This window comes from Engystomops pustulosus, chromosome 3, assembly GCF_040894005.1.
Source record: "Engystomops pustulosus chromosome 3, aEngPut4.maternal, whole genome shotgun sequence".
NCBI lineage: Eukaryota > Metazoa > Chordata > Amphibia > Anura > Leptodactylidae > Engystomops > Engystomops pustulosus.
In genome coordinates, this window is record NC_092413.1 from 221,177,416 (window position 1) to 221,192,739 (window position 15,324).

Sequence of the window (15,324 nt, forward strand, 5' to 3'; positions counted from 1 at the left end):
GTCCGCCAGAGTTCACCTTCTTCTTCCTGGGGCATGTGAGTGCTTGATCTTGTGACACAAATCCTTTTTTAAATTCCGCTGGACAACCCCCCCACCTATTTCTGTTGCGTGCAAGCCGGCGCCAATGTGTCAAAATCCCGGGGTAATTTGGTGCAAAACGGAAATTGTCGGGAAACCTGACGCAAATGCGTCTGACAGACCCTTACTAAATGAGGCCCATTATTTACAGGTGATCCCCTACCTAAGGACATCCGACTTACAGACGACCCCTAGTTAAAGACTGATCCCTCTGGCCCCTCTGAATGCTTCATCAGCTGTGAGGTGTCTGTAATGAAGATTTATGGATATTTGATCCACTTGCAGCTAAAAATTTTTGAAACTCCAATTGTCAGCAGGGCCAAAAGGAAATCCTCTCTAAATCTACAATGATAAAATATACAGTTCCGACATAGAAGATGGGGTCCATAGGTTTGTTCTTAAGTTGAATATGTATGTATGTAGTGTAGCCCGGGGGAACTGTCTGTACTCTATAGCAGGGTGCAGCCACAGCCTCCCTGACTGTACCCTGCTATATAGGATCTGGAAATGATTGCGAGGCTGTGCTGAGACAGCATGGGATTGTACACACTGTAGAATGTGTGACATACAGCCTGGGTGGGGGGGTCTGCACCCCGTGGTGTTCCTGGCTCCTCTCCTCCATGTGCTGCTCTGTATCCCACGTGGCTTGTATGTGCCCAGAGCTGCACCTGGAGCAAGACTTACCACTTCTGCTTCCATGGGTTGTTTTGCTCTGGGTCCTACTGCTGGTGCATAAAACCAGCGGGAGACGAACAGCAGAAGTGGGGACGATGCAGTGCTGCTGGAGAGAACCTGGCAGCAGATCCTTGGGGCCAGGTATCATGTATAGAAGTGCTTGTTGGACTCTGTAAGTAGGGGGCAAACCGCAGCTCATGGCCTGCTGGGCTCCAGGCTTTTAGTTGAGATGGATATGGCTGCATTTTATGTACATGCTCAGTAGTGTAACATGTCAGGTACAGATCAGAGGAATAATGGCTGCATATATCTCAGTAAAACAGGGCTGTGGAGTCTGACTATGATAGTGGAGCTGGAGACAACAAGGAAACTTGTTGGGGGGGAAGGGGGAGCGACAACACAAAATGACATCACACGAAAAATAACTTTAATCCATTTTATAGAAACTTTAAAGATAAAATTATAAAACTTTTGTCCCAAGTCATGTGACCTCCCTCCCCAGAGGCTGTGATACCCTCCCCATATCCATCCACCGATGTGCACAAACTCCGCAGACCGAGACAAGTGTGAACTGATCCAACAAGGAAATATTTACAAAACAAATTAAAATCTTAAAACTTACAACAAGCGCAGAAGGAAAAACCCAAAATGTGCATTTAATCCTGTAGCCCCTTTAGGAGAACAAGGGGAAGGCTTAACTAACAAGGAGGAGCGCTATACATGTACATAAAAACAATAGAAAACTCCTCCGCAGCGAACAAAAGACAAAGTGCAACAAACTCAAACCAGTGCTGGGGACTACAACTCCCAGCAAAGCACAGCCCTTTAACTGAGGAAGTTGTACACCAGGAAGTCGGGGACCCCGCAGTAGCTGCTGGCGAAGAGCTTCCCGTCCGGTGTAGGGTCAGAGAAGGCGATCTCATCGGTTGTCAGGTGCGAGCCGTAGATGAAGGAGGTCCTGGAAGACAAGGGGGAGGAGTAACCATAGGACCCTATAGAAGAAGCAGCATGTCCCCAGCAGTGGCGCCCCCTACTCACCTCACCGTGTCCACCAGGCGGCTGGCGATGTTCTTCCTGCGCATCAGAGCAAACACCCAGATCCTGCTGATGCCACAGATCGCCGGCTGGGCCTCCGAGGAGCAGCGCCAGGCCCGGTGCCGCTCCAGCGCAGACACGGACTTACTCTCAGGAGACGGCGGCTCCGCCAGGACACGGAACCCCTGCAATTCCAGAGAACAGCGATAGGTATTGTCCCTGGAGAGGTCTGTTCTCACACTGCTGTGCACTGTGCTGTAGTGTAGTGTCCCTGGAGATGTGTGTAATTAATTCTGTGTATATTGTTAGTAGCAGCAGGACTGTGATTACCGGTAACCAATTCTCCAGGTGCACTGGGGGCGTGTCCTCACACTGCTGTGCTCTGTGCATTGAGCTTCCTCACAGCCCTTACTACTGCTGTATTATTCTACTAGTCGTCTGCTATAAGTTCAGCTCAGAGAGGAGAGGAAACTCCATGCACAGAGCACAGCAGTGTGAGGACATGGCCCGGAGTTACTTCAACGCAATACAGAGGGGGCAGGGTCATGTAATCGCATATAATGGGTGGGTCCGGCCACCTACCTGTTTGATGGGCTCGGCGATCAGACACCCGGCTATCTTCCTATCATTGGTGACATACAGGTAGGTGCGCGTCCTGTCTGGGGAGTTCAGACTCGTCTGCTGGAAGCCGAGCTCCGTGTCCACCAGCTCCCGCACCTCCTCCGCCTGCAGGGGGCACAACACAACATTCACCGATTCCTCCACTCACATCCAAAGCAGCTTTCAAAATTCTATAACTCTACTAATTAAATAGAAATTCCGCTTCATTCCGTAAGTCACACAACTAGAATACAGAACAAGCTGTGCTCCAGAATCTGATGTCTTTCTAGGCCCCTCCCATTTGTGGGTGTCACGTGACCCCTCACCTTTCTCAGGGCGTATTTCGGATCATCAGGGCAAATCATGAGGATTTTTCCGTCCCAGAACTCGGCCACGACCCGCTCTTTTTTCCAGCCCTGTGAAGTGGAGGAGATCAAAAGAATCAAACCTCTGCTTGCTGTCAGTGACAACTCTCCTAATGATTCTGGATGTACAGTGATACATTGCAGCAGCCCCTCAGCTGTGGACAGGTCCTGTCTTACCACATAGCGGATGCTCTCCAGGAGCCTCTGGTGGTACTGCACGTGCTGCGCCTCGTCCTCCATACTGGCCGCAGAATAGATCATCCCACAAGTACCACACGACACCGGCCCAAAGTGCTTCTGCCCCGCGTCCTGCACAGAGGAAAGGAGAGGTACAGTATCTGCAGCACAGAGGATTTCAGGAGAGGAGTGCCCTGATCTTATAGGAGGTCTGAGAGTGAGAAGAGCAGAGATCTAGCAGCACAGAGGATTTCAGGAGAGGAGACACTGATCTTATAGGAGGTCTGAGAGTAAGAAGAGCAGAGATCTAGCAGCACAGAGTATTTCAGGAGAGGAGTGCGCTGATCTTATAGGAGGTCAGAGTAAGAAGAGCAGAGATCTAGCAGCACAGAGGATTTCAGGAGAGGAGTGCGCTGATCTTATAGGAGGTCAGAGTAAGAAGAGCAGAGATCTAGCAGCACAGAGGATTTCAGGAGAGGAGTGCGCTGATCTTATAGGAGGTCAGAGTAAGAAGAGCAGAGATCTAGCAGCACAGAGTATTTCAGGAGAGGAGTGCGCTGATCTTATAGGAGGACTGAGAGTAAGAAGAGCAGAGATCTAGCAGCACAGAGTATTTCAGGAGAGGAGTGCGCTGATCTTATAGGAGGTCAGAGTAAGAAGAGCAGAGATCTAGCAGCACAGAGGATTTCAGGAGAGGAGTGCGCTGATCTTATAGGAGGTCAGAGTAAGAAGAGCAGAGATCTAGCAGCACAGAGTATTTCAGGAGAGGAGTGCGCTGATCTTATAGGAGGACTGAGAGTAAGAAGAGCAGAGATCTAGCAGCACAGAGTATTTCAGGAGAGGAGTGCACTGATCTTATAGGAGGTCTGAGAGTAAGAAGAGCAGAGATCTAGCAGCACAGAGTATTTCAGGAGAGGAGTGCGCTGTTCTTATAGGAGGTCTGAGAGTAAGAAGAGCAGAGATCTAGCAGCACAGAGTATTTCAGGAGAGGAGTGCACTGATCTTATAGGAGGTCAGAGTAAGAAGAGCAGAGATCTAGCAGCACAGAGGATTTCAGGAGAGGAGTGCGCTGATCTTATAGGAGGACAGAGTAAGAAGAGCAGAGATCTAGCAGCACAGAGGATTTCAGGAGAGGAGTGCGCTGATCTTATAGGAGGACAGAGTAAGAAGAGCAGAGATCTAGCAGCACAGAGGATTTCAGGAGAGGAGTGCACTGATCTTATAGGAGGTCTGAGAGTGAGAAGAGCAGAGATCTAGCAGCACAGAGTATTTCAGGAGAGGAGTGCACTGATCTTATAGGAGGTCTGAGAGTAAGAAGAGCAGAGATCTAGCAGCACAGAGTATTTCAGGAGAGGAGTGCACTGATCTTATAGGAGGTCTGAGAGTAAGAAGAGCAGAGATCTAGCAGCACAGAGGATTTCAGGAGAGGAGACACTGATCTTATAGGAGGTCTGAGAGTAAGAAGAGCAGAGATCTAGCAGCACAGAGGATTTCAGGAGAGGAGTGCGCTGATCTTATAGGAGGTCTGAGAGTGAGAAGAGCAGAGATCTAGCAGCACAGAGTATTTCAGGAGAGGAGTGCACTGATCTTATAGGAGGTCTGAGAGTAAGAAGAGCAGAGATCTAGCAGCACAGAGTATGTCAGGAGAGGAGTGCACTGATCTTATAGGAGGTCTGAGAGTAAGAAGAGCAGAGATCTAGCAGCACAGAGTATTTCAGGAGAGGAGTGCGCTGATCTTATAGGAGGTCAGAGTAAGAAGAGCAGAGATCTAGCAGCACAGAGGATTTCAGGAGAGGAGTGCACTGATCTTATAGGAGGTCAGAGTAAGAAGAGCAGAGATCCAGCAGCACAGAGGATTTCAGGAGAGGAGTGCACTGATCTTATAGGAGGTCTGAGAGTAAGAAGAGCAGAGATCTAGCAGCACAGAGGATTTCAGGAGAGGAGTGCACTGATCTTATAGGAGGTCAGAGTAAGAAGAGCAGAGATCCAGCAGCACAGAGGATTTCAGGAGAGGAGTGCACTGATCTTATAGGAGGTCTGAGAGTAAGAAGAGCAGAGATCTAGCAGCACAGAGTATTTCAGGAGAGGAGTGCGCTGATCTTATAGGAGGTCAGAGTAAGAAGAGCAGAGATCTAGCAGCACAGAGTATTTCAGGAGAGGAGTGCGCTGATCTTATAGGAGGTCTGAGAGTAAGAAGAGCAGAGATCTAGCAGCACAGAGTATTTCAGGAGAGGAGCGCGCTGATCTTATAGGAGGTCTGAGAGTAAGAAGAGCAGAGATCTAGCAGCACAGAGGATTTCAGGAGAGGAGAGCACTGATCTTATAGGAGGTCAGAGTAAGAAGAGCAGAGATCTAGCAGCACAGAGGATTTCAGGAGAGGAGTGCGCTGTTCTTATAGGAGGTCTGAGAGTAAGAAGAGCAGAGATCTAGCAGCACAGAGTATTTCAGGAGAGGAGCGCGCTGATCTTATAGGAGGTCTGAGAGTAAGAAGAGCAGAGATCTAGCAGCACAGAGGATTTCAGGAGAGGAGTGCGCTGATCTTATAGGAGGTCAGAGTAAGAAGAGCAGAGATCTAGCAGCACAGAGGATTTCAGGAGAGGAGTGCGCTGTTCTTATAGGAGGTCTGAGAGTAAGAAGAGCAGAGATCTAGCAGCACAGAGTATTTCAGGAGAGGAGTGCGCTGTTCTTATAGGAGGTCTGAGAGTAAGAAGAGCAGAGATCTAGCAGCACAGAGTATTTCAGGAGAGGAGTGCGCTGTTCTTATAGGAGGTCTGAGAGTAAGAAGAGCAGAGATCTAGCAGCACAGAGGATTTCAGGAGAGGAGTGCGCTGTTCTTATAGGAGGTCTGAGAGTAAGAAGAGCAGAGATCTAGCAGCACAGAGGATTTCAGGAGAGGAGTGCGCTGATCTTATAGGAGGTCTGAGAGTAAGAAGAGCAGAGATCTAGCAGCACAGAGGATTTCAGGAGAGCAGACACTGATCTTATAGGAGGTCGGAGTAAGAAGAGCAGAGATCTAGCAGCACAGAGGATTTCAGGAGAGGAGTGCGCTGATCTTATAGGAGGTCAGAGTAAGAAGAGCAGAGATCTAGCAGCACAGAGTATTTCAGGAGAGGAGTGCGCTGATCTTATAGGAGGACTGAGAGTAAGAAGAGCAGAGATCTAGCAGCACAGAGTATTTCAGGAGAGGAGTGCACTGATCTTATAGGAGGTCTGAGAGTAAGAAGAGCAGAGATCTAGCAGCACAGAGTATTTCAGGAGAGGAGTGCGCTGTTCTTATAGGAGGTCTGAGAGTAAGAAGAGCAGAGATCTAGCAGCACAGAGTATTTCAGGAGAGGAGTGCACTGATCTTATAGGAGGTCAGAGTAAGAAGAGCAGAGATCTAGCAGCACAGAGGATTTCAGGAGAGGAGTGCGCTGATCTTATAGGAGGACAGAGTAAGAAGAGCAGAGATCTAGCAGCACAGAGGATTTCAGGAGAGGAGTGCGCTGATCTTATAGGAGGACAGAGTAAGAAGAGCAGAGATCTAGCAGCACAGAGGATTTCAGGAGAGGAGTGCACTGATCTTATAGGAGGTCTGAGAGTGAGAAGAGCAGAGATCTAGCAGCACAGAGTATTTCAGGAGAGGAGTGCACTGATCTTATAGGAGGTCTGAGAGTAAGAAGAGCAGAGATCTAGCAGCACAGAGTATTTCAGGAGAGGAGTGCACTGATCTTATAGGAGGTCTGAGAGTAAGAAGAGCAGAGATCTAGCAGCACAGAGGATTTCAGGAGAGGAGACACTGATCTTATAGGAGGTCTGAGAGTAAGAAGAGCAGAGATCTAGCAGCACAGAGGATTTCAGGAGAGGAGTGCGCTGATCTTATAGGAGGTCTGAGAGTGAGAAGAGCAGAGATCTAGCAGCACAGAGTATTTCAGGAGAGGAGTGCACTGATCTTATAGGAGGTCTGAGAGTAAGAAGAGCAGAGATCTAGCAGCACAGAGTATGTCAGGAGAGGAGTGCACTGATCTTATAGGAGGTCTGAGAGTAAGAAGAGCAGAGATCTAGCAGCACAGAGTATTTCAGGAGAGGAGTGCGCTGATCTTATAGGAGGTCAGAGTAAGAAGAGCAGAGATCTAGCAGCACAGAGGATTTCAGGAGAGGAGTGCACTGATCTTATAGGAGGTCAGAGTAAGAAGAGCAGAGATCCAGCAGCACAGAGGATTTCAGGAGAGGAGTGCACTGATCTTATAGGAGGTCTGAGAGTAAGAAGAGCAGAGATCTAGCAGCACAGAGGATTTCAGGAGAGGAGTGCACTGATCTTATAGGAGGTCAGAGTAAGAAGAGCAGAGATCCAGCAGCACAGAGGATTTCAGGAGAGGAGTGCACTGATCTTATAGGAGGTCTGAGAGTAAGAAGAGCAGAGATCTAGCAGCACAGAGTATTTCAGGAGAGGAGTGCGCTGATCTTATAGGAGGTCAGAGTAAGAAGAGCAGAGATCTAGCAGCACAGAGTATTTCAGGAGAGGAGTGCGCTGATCTTATAGGAGGTCTGAGAGTAAGAAGAGCAGAGATCTAGCAGCACAGAGTATTTCAGGAGAGGAGCGCGCTGATCTTATAGGAGGTCTGAGAGTAAGAAGAGCAGAGATCTAGCAGCACAGAGGATTTCAGGAGAGGAGAGCACTGATCTTATAGGAGGTCAGAGTAAGAAGAGCAGAGATCTAGCAGCACAGAGGATTTCAGGAGAGGAGTGCGCTGTTCTTATAGGAGGTCTGAGAGTAAGAAGAGCAGAGATCTAGCAGCACAGAGTATTTCAGGAGAGGAGCGCGCTGATCTTATAGGAGGTCTGAGAGTAAGAAGAGCAGAGATCTAGCAGCACAGAGGATTTCAGGAGAGGAGTGCGCTGATCTTATAGGAGGTCAGAGTAAGAAGAGCAGAGATCTAGCAGCACAGAGGATTTCAGGAGAGGAGTGCGCTGTTCTTATAGGAGGTCTGAGAGTAAGAAGAGCAGAGATCTAGCAGCACAGAGTATTTCAGGAGAGGAGTGCGCTGTTCTTATAGGAGGTCTGAGAGTAAGAAGAGCAGAGATCTAGCAGCACAGAGTATTTCAGGAGAGGAGTGCGCTGTTCTTATAGGAGGTCTGAGAGTAAGAAGAGCAGAGATCTAGCAGCACAGAGGATTTCAGGAGAGGAGTGCGCTGTTCTTATAGGAGGTCTGAGAGTAAGAAGAGCAGAGATCTAGCAGCACAGAGGATTTCAGGAGAGGAGTGCGCTGATCTTATAGGAGGTCTGAGAGTAAGAAGAGCAGAGATCTAGCAGCACAGAGGATTTCAGGAGAGCAGACACTGATCTTATAGGAGGTCGGAGTAAGAAGAGCAGAGATCTAGCAGCACAGAGTATTTCAGGAGAGCAGACACTGATGTGACATACTATGATGAGCTGATCGTCGGGCGTCCTGGCGGCTTCTCTCCTCTTGTTGGGTTTCGGTATCTTGCTCAGCGCGGGCGGCGCGGTCACTGGAGTACTGGAGCAGACAGGGGACGCCAGATCCCCCCGAAAATCTAACGGCCTGAGGGGAAACACATGACAAAGGTCAATAACGTGACCTGTAGAGAAGGAAGTGACCTCAAGGCGTGTAACCCCGACCCCTGCACTCACCTCTTCTTGGTCAGGGCGGGGGTGCTGAAGATGGGGTAGAGCGAGGAGTCTGCGGACAGAGGGGACAATCATTGTTAGAATATTCACTCCTCCTGTAATACAGACTTCTGCCGCAGTCTGGAGGATGAGGGTTGTAGTTGGGGGAGGTTTATGTCGCTGTTCACACTGTTGGCTGTTACCTTTTTTCTCGGAGGACTTGACTATGGAGTCATCAGCGTCCGGCATCAGCGGAGAGTCAGTGGCCGCCCCCTGCGCAGGAGGAGGAGGAGAGTAAGTATACAGCTGCACCGGACTACAACTCCCATCATACACCCACATACCCTTCTTACCAGGGAGGCGGGGCTCAGGCATTGTGGGCCGGCGCCAGTCTTCACCTTGGTATCTTCCACTCCCATCTTCACCTTGACCTCCACAGGTCGCTGAGCCTCGCTCCTCCCCCCAGCAGAGGTCACAGGTCGCTGAGCCTCGCTCCTCCCCCCAGCAGAGGTCACAGGTCGCTGAGCCTCGCTCCTCCCCCCAGCAGAGGGCACAGGTCGTGCCCCTTCTCTTGTGCCGCTGCCCGCCGCCTCCTGTCCTGTGGCTTCGCTCTTCCCTGTTGGCACGAGGTTCTCCTTTATGGGTCTGGATGTCTGTTTAGAAGACGCCGGATACTTGACGTGTGGGGGCGGACGCCGGGGGGCGGAGTGCGGCTTCTTGCTGGTGGCGAAGAAGGCGGCGCCCACAGTTAACTTCGGTCGCGGTTTCATCTTCAGCCCCAAGATGGCGGATTTCAGAGCGACGGGATCTTCTGTCGCCTTGGGTGATATTTCCATCTGCTCCGGACTTGAGACTGAACCTTCATTTTTGGGAGGCGGGGAGATCTTTCTACTTGTGGGTGGGGCACTCTTACTCAGGGGCGGGGTGCTCCTACTTTTTGGCGTCTTCCTCAGTGTCGCAGTATTTCCGGACGCCTTCCTCTTCCCGGCGCTCGGCAGCTTCTTGGTGCGGGTGAACTTCCCTGCTGGGAGATTAGCGGTAGTGGGCGTGTCCTGGCTGCCCCGCCCCTTACTGTCGCTGATCAGCTTCCTGTCCAGCGGGGTCACGTAGGCGCTATCCTTCTTATAGAATGACCTTGTGGGCACCGCCCCCCTGGGGGAGGAGTCAGACGACCTCCCTGGGGAGAAGACATAGACGTCCCTCACGCTGCGCTCTGTCGTTATGGGCGACACGATGAGTTTGCGGGCGACGCTGCTCCTGTGAGGAGAGGCGGCCATGTTCTCCTTGTCTGCGGTGTAGCTGGGCGCGGGCGAGCGCTTGGTGCTGCCGCTGCTGAGGTTCAGGTTCCTGGGCTGGAGCGGGGTCAGGACGACGCTACAATCCACCAATAACTGCTTCACCGGCGTCCCGAAGGAGCGGCGTCTACGAGAGAGGACAGCGACACGTCACAAGGGGACACCACTACCACGTCATCGGCCGCCCGGCAATCACACTGTGACATCACTACCACGTCACCGGCCGCCCGGCAATCACACTGTGACATCACTACCACGTCACCGGCCGCCCGGCAATCACACTGTGACATCACTACCACGTCACCGGCCGCCCGGCAATCACACTGTGACATCACTACCACGTCACCGGCCGCCCGGCAATCACACTGTGACACCACTACCACGTCACCGGCCGCCCGGCAATCACACTGTGACATCACTATGATCCAGGCACAGCGCCTCACGTGGTGTAGTGGCCATGTCCGGTACTGCAGGTGGTTCTGTCCCAGTCCTGCAGTACCGGGCAGGGACACTACACGAGGCGCTGCCCTGATACACACAGAACATGACACAAAGGAGATGAACAGTACAAGCAGCGCCCCTCCTGTCCTCAGGCCGCGGCTGGTATTACAGCTTATTATACAGCCGAGCTGCAATACCAGACACAACCTGTGACAGGAAGTGGTGCTGTGCCTAAAATACAGGGACCGTGTGTTTCCAATACTGGACAATCCCTTTAAATTCACTCATACCCAGCTTTCCACAGACCCTGATCGCTCAAACTCATCATTTACTAAATAACTAAATGCAGATAAAAGTCTGAGCGATTTCTAGAAGATCATCAGGAGCCGGAGGATTCCCGGAGCATCAGATGCCGGATTACAGGCCTGTACACACCCGGCATGCAGTGCGCCCCGGGGTCATGTGACCTGCTGGGACCTGTAGTGCGGGGACAGCTCCGCCCCCTAGTGGCCGCTGCCGGTACTGCAGGCGCCTCTTATATAACCTCATACACGGGGCGATACTCTGCAGCCCTGATAATAATAATCATAATGTCCCCGGTGCGATACTCTGCAGCCGGGATAATACCGGGCCCGGAGCGATGATCTGCAGCACCCGCCATATCACTGGCGCAATATTCTGCAGACTCTGCCACTAATGACCAAGCGCAGGGTGCGATGCTCTGCAGGTGCCGGGTCTCGCACTCACCCGTCCGCACTGGCAGGGCTCTGCTTCCTCTTCCTCGGGGTGCGGGCGGCCATGGTGCGGTAACGCGGGACACTGTGCACGGAGCTGCGGCTGCACGGAGATTTGCCGCCAGATTGTTCAAACCGGCCACGCCCCCTCCTTCTCCTGCTCTCCCGGCATGCACTGCTCCATAGCGGGACACACGGCGCAATAACCGCGGCATACACCAGGGGGCGCTCCGCTACAAATCAGCTCAACCACACTGAGCGCCATCTAGTGTACAAACTGCACAACAGCAGCTGCGAGCGCGAAAATGACAAGGAGCGCCCTCTGCTGTAAAGACCGGTTATTGCAGTGGAAGTCAATTATGTGTCACGCAGCGCCCTCTAGTGTATAGGAGGAATAATGCAGAGCCAAGCGGATTGTTACAGGTCAGAGACTGACGGCGCGCCCTCTAGTGTACAGACAGCAGATTGCACTTCTAGTCTGGTAACGTAACATAATAGAAGCTGCAGTATTTAGTTTCTGAGCCAGATGGTGCTCCAGATTTTAAGATTAGATCCAGGTAATTATAGGTCCAGGATCCTCAGTAATTAGAGCGCCCTCTAGTGTATAAGAGGAATATGGCTCCTCTGGGTTATTAGAGCGCCCTCTAGTGCAGAGCAGCACATTGCAGGCGCCCGGATCCACATCACTCAGCAGCGCAGTGTAGGAGCCTACAGGAGATGTAGTCGTGGCATTAGGGGTGTGTAGGTTTAAATGCTTCTCCCCTTTTTACCTCTATGGGGTATTACTATTTAAGGGAACCTGTCAGCAGTTGTGAAGATAGACTGCAGCCGGTGTTATGTATTGTCCCTAATCAGACTGCTGTGTATGATGTTAGTAGCAGCAGGACTGTGATATATGGATTTGTGTACCAGGATCATTACTTCTCCTCGCACTGCTGTGCTCTGTGCTCTCTGCAGCCAGTGTTATGTATTGTCCCTGGAGAGATGTGTAATCAGACCTCACACTGCTGTTCTCTGTGCTCTCTATAGCCAGTGTTATGTATTGTCCCTGGAGAGATGTGTAATCAGACCTCACACTGCTGTGCTCTGTGCTCTCTGCAGCCAGTGTTATGTATTGTCCCTGGAGAGATGTGTAATCATACCTCACACTGCTGTGCTCTGTGCTCTCTGCAGCCAGTGTTATGTATTGTCCCTGGAGAGATTTGTAATCAGACCTCACACTGCTGTGCTCTGTGCTCTCTGCAGCCAGTGTTATGTATTGTATCTGGAGAGATGTGTAATCATAACTCACACTGCTGTGCTCTGTGCTCTCTGCAGCCAGTGTTATGTATTGTCCCTGGAGAGATGTGTAATCAGACCTCACACTGCTGTGCTCTGTGCTCTCTGCAGCCAGTGTTATGTATTGTCCCTGGAGAGATGTGTAATCAGACCTCACACTGCTGTGCTCTGTGCTCTCTGCAGCCAGTGTTATGCATTGTCCCTGGAGAGATGTGTAATCAGACCTCACACTGCTGTGCTCTGTGCTCTCTGCAGCCGGTGTTAGGTATTGTACCTGGAGAGATGTGTAAACAGACCTCACACTGCTGTGCTCTGTGCTCTCTACAGCCAGTGTTATGTATTGTCCCTGGAGAGATGTGTAATCAGACCTCACACTGCTGTGCTCTGTGCTCTCTGCAGCCAGTGTTATGTATTGTCCCTGGAGAGATGTATAATCAGATCTCACACTGCTGTGCTCTGTGCTCTCTGCAGCCAGAGTTATGTGTTGTCCCTGGAGAGATGTGTAATCAGACCTCACACTGCTGTGCTCTGTGCTCTCCGCAGCCAGTGTTATGTATTGTCCCTGGAGAGATGTGTAATCAGACCTCACACTGCTGTACTCTGTGCTCTCTGCAGCCAGAGTTATGTGTTGTCCCGGGAGAGATGTGTAATCAGACCTCACACTGCTGTGCTCTGTGCTCTCTGCAGCCAGTGTTATGTATTGTCCCTGGAGAGATGTGTAATCAGACCTCACACTGCTGTGCTCTGTGCTCTCTGCAGCCAGTGTTATGTATTGTCCCTGGAGAGATGTCTAATCAGACCTCACACTGCTGGGCTCTGTGCACTGTGCTCTCTGCACCCAGTGTTATGTATTGTCCCTGGAGAGATGTGTAATCAGACCTCACACTGCTGTGCTCTGTGCTCTCTGCAGCCAGTGTTATGTATTGTCCCTGGAGAGATGTGTAATCAGACCTCACACTGCTGTGCTCTGTGCTCTCTGCAGCCAGTGTCATGTATTGTCCCTGGAGAGATGTGTAATCAGACCTCATACTGCTGTGCTCTGTGCTCTCTGCAGCCAGTGTTATGCATTGTCCCTGGAGAGATGTGTAATCAGACCTCACACTCCTGTGCTCTGTGCTCTCTGCAGCCAGTGTTATGTATTGTCCCTGGAGAGATGTGTAATCAGACCTCACACTGCTGTGCTTTGTGATCTCTGTAGCCGGTGTTAGGTATTGTCCCTGGAGAGATGTGTAATCAGACCTCACACTGCTCTGCTCTGTGCTCTCTGCAGCCAGTGTTATATATTGTCCCTGGAGAGATGTGTAATCAGACCTCTCACTGCTGTGCTCTGTGCTCTCTGCAGCCAGTGTTATGTATTGTCCCTGGAGAGATGTGTATCAGACCTCACACTGCTGTGCTCTGTGCTCTCTGCAGCCAGTGTTATGTATTGTCCCTGGAGAGATGTGTATCAGACCTCACACTGCTGTGCTCTGTGCTCTCTGCAGCCAGTGTTATGTATTGTCCTTGTAGAGATGTGTAATCAGACCTCACACTGCTGTGCTCTGTGCTCTCTGCAGCCAGTGTTATGTATTGTCCTTGGAGAGATGTGTAATCAGACCTCACACTGCTGTGCTCTGTGCTCTCTGCAGCCAGTGTTATGTATTGTCCTTGTAGAGATGTGTAATCAGACCTCACACTGCTGTGCTCTGTGCTCTCTGCAGCCAGTGTTATGTATTGTCCCTGGAGAGATGTGTAATAAGACCTCACACTGCTGTGCTCTGTGCTCTCTGCAGCCAGTGTTATGTATTATCCCTGGAGAGATGTGTAATCACACCTCACACTGCTGTGCCCTGTGCTCTCTGCAGCCAGTGTTATGTATTGTCCCTGGAGAGATGTGTAATCAGACCTCACACTGCTGTGCTCTGTGCTCTCTGCAGCCAGTGTTAGGTATTGTCCCTGGAGAGATGTGTAATCAGACCTCACACTGCTGTGCTCTGTGCTCTCTGCAGCCAGTGTTATGTATTGTCCCTGGAGAGATGTGTAATCAGACCTCACACTGCTGTGCTCTGTGCTCTCTGCAGCCAGTGTTAGGTATTGTCCCTGGAGAGATGTGTAATCAGACCTCACACTGCTGTGCTCTGTGCTCTCTGCAGCCAGTGTTATGTATTGTCCCTGGAGAGATGTGTAATCAGACCTCACACTGCTGTGCTCTGTGCTCTCTGCAGCCAGTGTTATGTATTGTCCCTGGAGAGATGTGTAATCATACATTGTCCATTTTACATGAAATATGGATTTATGTTCCAGGATTGTAGCTTCTCCAAATGCACCGGAGATGTGTCCTCACACTGCTGTGCTCTGTGTTCTCTGCATTACATTACTCCACAGCTCATCCCTTTTCTGTGGGTGCGCTGCAGGAGACTTCTGGATGAATACTGCAGCAGTCACTTACCTATAGGGTAGGTCACTCATATGTCCTGGGTGCAGCACTCCCACTGAGCAGAGCGATGAAGATGGATGCTGGGAGTCCCTGACGATCACTTCATGATTCATGTTCCTGGGGCTGGACACTGAGGGATGTTATCCACAAGGACATAGGGCACGTGGGGCGGTGACATCAGGCAGGACTTGTGCTTTGGCTTGTGGTGATCTTCTAGGACTAGAGACACAGAATATGGCTTGCAGCTCTGGTGGTGACTGGAGCACCAGGTCCCTGAATCCTCTGTCTCGCAGCTGCGGTTTTGTTGTGTTGTGTCGGTTTGTATATTTCCATGGAGTCCGGAGATTGTAGAAACATTTCTCAGGCAAATCCAGTCGTTTGCATTTCGGATACAGAGAAAGCGACATGTAGCAGTTCTGTGTCTGACATCGAGCGTCCGTGTAACCGCAGAAACGTCTCCGATATTCTGTATCCTGCGTCCTCACATCTAGATACAAGTTATCCTAATGCAAAACAGCAGAAACGCAGAGGAAAAGGAACCAGGAATATCCGGAAAATTCTGTATGAATGTGCAAAATGAAAAGGAAAATACAGAAAAATCTATTTGTCATCATCCATCTCA

At 50.7% G+C, this 15,324-nt stretch overlaps 2 protein-coding genes across 4 annotated transcripts in view; both read right to left on the reverse strand.

Moving 5' to 3' along the window:
• LOC140120742 (uncharacterized) overlaps positions 1-15,324 on the reverse strand; it is a 363,359-nt gene that overhangs the window by 17,267 nt on the left and 330,768 nt on the right. The window lies entirely within an intron of this gene.
• ESCO2 (establishment of sister chromatid cohesion N-acetyltransferase 2) lies at positions 1,215-11,201 on the reverse strand. 3 transcript variants are annotated; one of them, XM_072143881.1, is made up of 10 exons: positions 11,022-11,201; positions 8,892-9,960; positions 8,742-8,811; positions 8,563-8,611; positions 8,335-8,473; positions 2,931-3,062; positions 2,715-2,804; positions 2,371-2,514; positions 1,792-1,973; positions 1,215-1,711 (listed from the first exon to the last, which is right to left on the reverse strand). In XM_072143881.1, the coding sequence occupies exons 1-10, from the start codon at positions 11,072-11,074 to the stop codon at positions 1,579-1,581; spliced, it is 2,061 nt and encodes a 686-aa protein (XP_071999982.1). In that variant the 5' UTR covers positions 11,075-11,201; the 3' UTR covers positions 1,215-1,578. The 3 variants fall into 3 exon arrangements, with proteins under 3 accessions (XP_071999982.1, XP_071999985.1, XP_071999984.1); XM_072143884.1 differs by lacking the exon at positions 11,022-11,201 and adding an exon at positions 10,607-10,699; XM_072143883.1 differs by lacking the exon at positions 11,022-11,201 and adding an exon at positions 10,565-10,699.

Excerpts from the sequence above, each read along its gene's own strand:
- ESCO2 (XM_072143881.1), bottom strand. The coding sequence starts at position 11,074 with ATGGCCGCCCGCACCCCGAGGAAGAGGAAGCAGAGCCCTGCCAGTGCG. Across the intron at positions 3,063-8,334 it reads CCGACGATCAGCTCATCATA|GACGCGGGGCAGAAGCACTT; the intron begins GTATGTCACATC and ends TCCTCTGTGCAG. Across the intron at positions 1,712-1,791 it reads CGCCTGGTGGACACGGTGAG|GACCTCCTTCATCTACGGCT; the intron begins GTGAGTAGGGGG and ends CTTGTCTTCCAG.